We start from the raw sequence: 6,680 nt of genomic DNA, 5'->3' as shown, positions 1-6,680 counted from the left end.
CATTAGAAAATTTGTCCTTTGAATAGAGGTGTCCTGTCACCACAGGGTCCTGACATTACAGGTTTTACTGTATTATGTTTGATATTTTTATTTTCTTTGTTTCTTTTTCATTTAGTTGGGGGTGAGGGTGGGGATGGATTTTGTGTGTTTTGTATTGTTCAACTGTTTTTCCATTTATATCTATCTTTTTTTCAAGTCAATTTGAAAATAAAAGGCATTTCTTTTCAATTTGACATACTCTGTTTTATTGTTAAGAAACACGTTATCAATATGTGCAAAAAGCATCCAACTTAAACAATTATCGATGGAACGTAACAATTACAGACAAACACACACACATAGCACATATATTTATCTATACAGCAGATACTGACGAGTGTCAATATTCACGAGTGCCAATGTCACATTTACATATTGGTGGTATCATCATCTTTCTTACGCTTTGAGTCAAGCTTTGTTGAACTTCGTTACACTTTGTTAAGCTTTGATACGCTCTCGATTCGTGACAGAGCGCCCCAAATTTTTAGACAGTTTAAAATTTTCGAGCGCTCTTGCCATAAAGGGATTTTGTTCCTTGAGCGTATTCAATTTTTCAATCCATTAAAAGTTGTTCTCATGTCTACTTATGTTTCATGTTTGACTAGTGTCCCTGGTTTTAGTGACGTGCCAGCATCAGAGGTCCAGATGTCTGTCTTTTTTTGGTAACATTTTCTTGCCTCTATTCTATACAGCTGAAAGTCACGGGGATTCTTTTTTTTTTGTTGTAGTTTTTGTGTGACTGATGTTTATTGTTTTCTTTCCAAATACAAAAATATATATATACTGATATGTCCTTTTTTCTATTCTTCTTTACATAAAACATGAACATTCAGTCGAAAAAGTGCAAAACATGTCGTGAACGGTAACTTGCGTAATCTTTGCACAATTTTGTATTTTTCTTGCATGATTTGGCCATCTAAATTTGTATAATTCTGCGGGTACGGGCAAAGGGGCGCTCTCATGGTCTAGAAGTTATGGTGTTCGCCTTTCATTCAATAGGTCCCGGGTTCGAATCCAGAGAGCGAAGGGAATTTTTCTTCTCCAAATTGTCTCTGCCATCTAGCAATGTTCTGTTGACTGTTTTCGCCTCCACTTTCTGCCCCCATCCCCTCACCTCCTTTGCTCCCTCCTTTGGGCTCTTGACTCTTTCTGCAGCTTTTCTACTGCTACTCCTTGGCTTCTTTTTACTGCTGTCAGCCAGCCACACCCCTGATCTTCTGGTAGGAAAGATTTACACCTAGCCTTCTCGGACAATGGCAAAATATTCGGAGGCCCCGTGTGCAAGTTGCGCACGTTAAAGATCCCTTGGTGGTCCAAAATCGACAAGAGTAGGCTTCCACGCCATCCGAGCAAAATTCAAAATTTCCTACCAACTGAAAATGTTCAATCTGTCTCGCAGGCGCATACGACTCTATGCAGTTGCGAGCGCCGTAAAACACTTACCAAAACAAACAAAAAAATGGGAGGCATACAAAGGAAAAACCCAAATAGAGTGTGATAAAAAATTCGGGGCGCAACTTATTATAAAACATCCCTTTGACGAGTGAATCAATGTCACCCATACTTTGCACAGCCATCTGTATCAATCAATTTGTATAAATTTAATTTTTTTTTCTATAACAATGGACGCTAGATTAAAAAATCTGTTCATAAATGTATATAAAATTGTATAGATCTCAGCAACGCAGAAAATGGGAATGTTCACAGCGCTTCCCGCTTCTCTCGCTTTGCATTAGCCTACGCCAATGGCCTACGCCACTGTTCACCAATGACACTCCTTAGTGGCCACACTTGTTACGAAAAAAAATAACTAGTGACCATTTTTATTTTGCCCAACGGGTTCTGAAAACGGGCTTTCAATAAGTATAGTGGGGTGGTTAGAAGAAAAGACAGACTTGCTTTTAAAAGGGATATTGTCTCTTCTTATGGGATGCAAACCTTTTAAACTGCAGAAACTATCCACTGAGATTTTTAATTAGTGCTTTAAAGGTATTAGGGAATGCTCTAGTGTGTTTACAAAATGTTGCTCTGTTAAAATAAATTGATTTGTGTCCTTGTGCAAAAAAAGAGAGTTTTTGTTTCGAATATTTGACGAAATATCTGACGAATAAGTTGTGTCACAAATTTTTGACCGCACTGTAAGTGCTCATACACTGACAAACTGATAAGATCTTTCGATGGCCCATTTCCACCACTGTGAAGTGAGAAACATTCATGTAAGGCGCCTTTCCCAAGCACACAACGTCCGGCCTCTGACAAGATGTGTGCGCACGACACTTCTGTTGCGAGCCCAATAATCTAACCTCTACACTGTACGCTTACGCAGAGTCTACAATTTTAACTGTGATATAATATGTGAGGGATCTGATCGCTATACATGTAAAGATTTTTTTTTTTAAGTAATCAAAAAATGACTTACCACTCTCAGCGAGCGCCATTCCACTGAGAGCCAAAAACAAGGAAAGGGTGAACATCTGAAATTAACATAATCATAGAAGGGTAAATGGAAAGCGAATCTGGACGTGGGCCTACCCAAACACAAAATCAATATTCATGCGTCTCAAGGCATACTCTCTTGTTGTAAAAATAAACTTGGGCCCCAATTACTTGAACGCAATACGCACATCCGGGACTTCCACCCGCAGTCGGGCCCCTCTCACAGAATTCTACACTAAGTGTAGAATTCTGTGGTCCCTCTTGACTCGCTGTGACGTCGTCCGCAAAGACACTTTTAAGAATGGGGGATCCAGATGAATTTCTACAGTTTTACTTTACCCTCTGTCTGTCGTCCTAATGAAGCCCAAGAGCGACACGTCATTTTGCAAAAGCATGGCGAAACAGTTACAGTTCTGCTTTTCTTTTGGGTTGGAGAGGGGAGGTGGGCTTTACGTGTTTGTTTGATGTTTATTGCTTTGTATCTGTTCTGCTTTTGTTTGTGTTTGTGTTGGTCTTTGGTTTGTTTTGGCTGTTTGCTTGCTAGTTTGCCTATCATTTAAGAAGATACATATCAAGGCCTAATTGCTCTTACACACCAGATGTCCCATTATATTCAACAAAATCAGCGAAGACAAGACGCGCTCTCTGAACAAATTCGGACAATTTCGTTGTGATTGAAAAGAAAGGTAAAGGCGCAGTGACGACAATTGTCTTTGATAGAGTAGAGAGAAGCAAATCGACGCAATAGTTGTCATATTATAATGCAGGGAAAAAGCAACCTTGAAACACAATAATCACCAAGGGAAAGAAAAGAAATAGGAGCTACCAGCCGTGCCTCCAAGCACCCGCAATGACGATCATGCCGAGTGAAAAAAACCAGCATGACAACAAGAAGGAAGAATCTAATTTCACTTACATCTTTGCAGTTCTTTCGATCAAAGTCAAAGTGTGATATATCATTTCGACCTTTATTAATTATTCCAGTATTTGTCCATATCCTTCTCAGACTTTTCCGGTAAAATCTGACGTATTTCAAATGCATGATTGCAGTATGACTGTCCCCGCGGTTTTATGCAAAACGAATTCTGAAATTATGCAAATTGAGCCCAAAAACATGAAATTATGCGGTTCTGTTAATTTTAACAAAGTATGATAAAGGAAAATAATCAGAAATTATGCAAAAAATGATCATAACCCCCCCTCCCCCCCCTGGACAGGCATGAAAAGACACAGGACCTGTTACCCGAAAAGAATACAAGGTTTTGGTGGAGCCAACCTAGTTTTGCAGGCGTCTGTCCGTTTTCTTCTTTGCGGGCATTCGTATGTTGATGTCATACTTTTGAATCTGTCAGTTTTATTTTACCGGAAAACTACACCAAGATTGAGGGGAAAGTGTTGGAACTATTAAAAGTAAGTTATCACACTTTGACCGTAAGAGTGCGAGGGTGTGAGTGGACAATTCCTCTCTCCAGTTGTCTTGCTGTTTCCACTGAAGAGATTTATCGAGCATCATTTGAATAAAATTATAATATAATGCAACTCCATTGTACATATATGCATTTATTATCTCCATAATCTTCTTTCTTCAGCAGGGTGTGAGATACAAGTTTAGATTTGGAATAGGTGTATCCTAAAAGCTTATGGTCCAGTTTAGGATAATGAATGACCTTTTATGATAAAGTATTAAAGTATTCAGGGAGCTCAGTAGAGATCGGAATTTATCGTCTTTTCTGGGGCAGTTGTCGAGTTGTGTTTATACAGTATATTCTTACGGTTTGGAAAATATAATGCTTCAACTTCACCTTTCATATTACAGAACCTTTGATAAATCATTCCAAATGTCTTAGAGTAACAAACACATGTAATAATTATATATAGGCCTACATGTGCGTTATTTATTGCACATGTTGTAAACTTCATAAACTCTAAAATAGTTTTCTCCCTATGACTTCGAGTAAACGTACCTTGACAATTGACACAGCTGTTCTCAAGTTTTAAAACAACCCAACGAGACTGAAGCTTGTGCCTGCCTTGAGGCAAGGTGTCAATGACGCTGTTCCAACTCAGATAGAGCCCTTGTTTTTATAGCATAAACTTGGCCAGGCGTAGTCAGCCTTCAGAATTTCCTGAGCTCCAACAACTTTGATAAGATAAGTACATGCAGGTCAATAGACAGAATTTCATTTACGAAGTCGTAGTGTGGTAGTGGGCTTACGTCATAAAGTGCGAAAGAAACTTTTGACTCGTAATTTTAGAGGAGGGGTTGGGGGCGGTCGGAAATGTACGAGTACAGAAATGTAGCCTACTTTTACTGACAGCGACAGCATTTATGGGCAGAGATTTTCTTGAGATTCCTCGTTCTTTCGATTGATCTCAAGGGTAGCAGACTGAAGTTGTTATTGCACTCTTTAGGGTTTTAACTCCATGACGCTTAGTTTTGAGAAAATGGGATTCACAGATTCACTCTTAAAGCTGAAACATTTTCACACCTTACTTGTTAAGCGTCAAGCCGAAAAGAATACAGACAGGCCAGCTTGATTCGATCTTTTGACATTATGTGCAGGGTATCTGTGTCGGTAATGTGTGACTCACTTCTCGCGAAAAGTTTGAATCTTATCATTCTAAGGGCTTGCACTTGCATTGTCAACATATGGTGAAGCAGCATCTGTGGTGTAACGGTTAGGAACTTTACCGTCGCACGCAGAAGACATAAGTTCGATTCTCACTTCGGGAGGATTTGGTTGTTGTGATTTTAATAATCTGCTATCCCTCTCCGACAGCTGGGTGGGATGTTGCACCCCTCTCGCAAAACTTAACCCCGGTTGACCCTGAAAGGTGGGGTCCAAGCAGCCTGCCTCCTAAATGATCTATGTTGTGTTGATGAGGGTGCAGATACAGGTACAACTGCGGTGAAGTGGGTATCTACCTGAATGGCTTAGTCAATTTGTCCCTTTTTTACAAGTGCCCCTTGATGCCAAACTTCAAGTTTATCCCTATCTATGGCCCCTCGTTTTACGTGTATCTTTTTAGCTTTTACAGTACAGTCAAACCTCGTAGTATATTATTATAAACTGAGTATTTATCATTTATGCATTGCTTTCATACCACCATCCGTCAACTGTCTGAGTTGTATGGTCTTTATGATGTCTCTATACTATACTGTAATATAGATTTGCCCCGTCATATTGCCCACGAACTGACCACCAGAGGGACGCACTGCACACAACACCCGCTGGTTGGCTTTTTGATTGTCTTTCTCCCACAAAAAGACATAGAGATAGAGAGAAGAGAAGGCTCTCGGATCTGAATACGTGTGCATGTACACCACGAACAAAAAACATTTTCTTCAAACACAGATCGCACAACAGAATCATGTAACTTGACGTAGGGCAGACGGTACTATACAGTAGCAGATGAAACCCGTTGAGCCGCCAGCCCCGCTGTTCCGTCATGCTCGTCCCAAGGGTGGCGGTTCAACGAGGTTTGTTGACTGAAGGTGGTTGTTGCTTCTCTGACCTTTCTGGAATAAGAGTCTCTTGCCATTTTGCCTGCCTGTGTTGTTTTAGCACCAGGCTAGGTTTCTGTGCTGTTCCTATCTTCTGTTAGGTCTCCCTTCCTCTCTTGCCTTCAACCTTTGCTTCCAGAATTGAATATGTTCCTCGAGTGATTAATGGCGTTTGGAAAGCCTAAGTAGTTCAGTTTGTTTCATTACTTTTAGGGTGTCTAGAAATATTTCCTGAAAAAAAAATACTACCTGGAATTATGGAGGAGTGTTGGTTTTTCTATACAGTAGCCTACCTATTTTCTGAGTACATCTTCCTCTTAGTTTTCTGCGTCCAGGGTATTATTAGAGCTCTCAATAACATACATGATAATTCCATTTCGAAAGCTGTAATCCTGCTTTTGTCTTCTTCATTGATGGCCCATGCTTCACATCCGTATGATTTCAGTGGGGAACATGCTGCTTCTTACTCTTAGAATGTTTATGTTTAATTTGCATTGTATTTGTACATGCACTTTCCAGGAAAATGTCACCCTTTTCAATTTGATATTGCGATTGGTCTCAGATCTCCGTTTAATGATAATCTCTGGGGTTGTTTTCCAATATGTCTCAATCTTGGCTCTAAAATAATCAAAACCGCTATCTGTATACGTGTACATATGTATACCGGAAGCTAAAAACCAGAACAGGAACTGGTTCGCTC

The 6,680-nt window shown here is 39.9% G+C and overlaps 1 protein-coding gene across 1 annotated transcript in view; it reads right to left on the bottom strand.

The window, feature by feature from the left end:
* The window catches only part of LOC101846901 (probable endochitinase), a 30,923-nt gene extending 25,920 nt beyond the window's left edge, over positions 1–5,003 (bottom strand). Inside the window, exons 1-2 of the mRNA XM_013085888.2 lie at positions 4,440–5,003; positions 2,459–2,513 (exon numbers count right to left, since the gene is read on the bottom strand). Coding sequence (XP_012941342.2) covers positions 2,459–2,513 — 55 coding nt within the window. The 5' untranslated portion in view covers positions 4,440–5,003. The remainder of the gene's footprint in view (positions 1–2,458; positions 2,514–4,439) is intronic.
* Between the last annotated feature and the right edge of the window lie 1,677 nt (positions 5,004–6,680).

This window comes from Aplysia californica, unplaced genomic scaffold (assembly GCF_000002075.1).
Source record: "Aplysia californica isolate F4 #8 unplaced genomic scaffold, AplCal3.0 scaffold00416, whole genome shotgun sequence".
In the NCBI taxonomy this organism is placed as follows: Eukaryota; Metazoa; Mollusca; class Gastropoda; order Aplysiida; family Aplysiidae; genus Aplysia; species Aplysia californica.
Note: the sequence above shows the minus strand (reverse complement) of the source record. Positions and strands in the feature narration are given on the sequence as shown.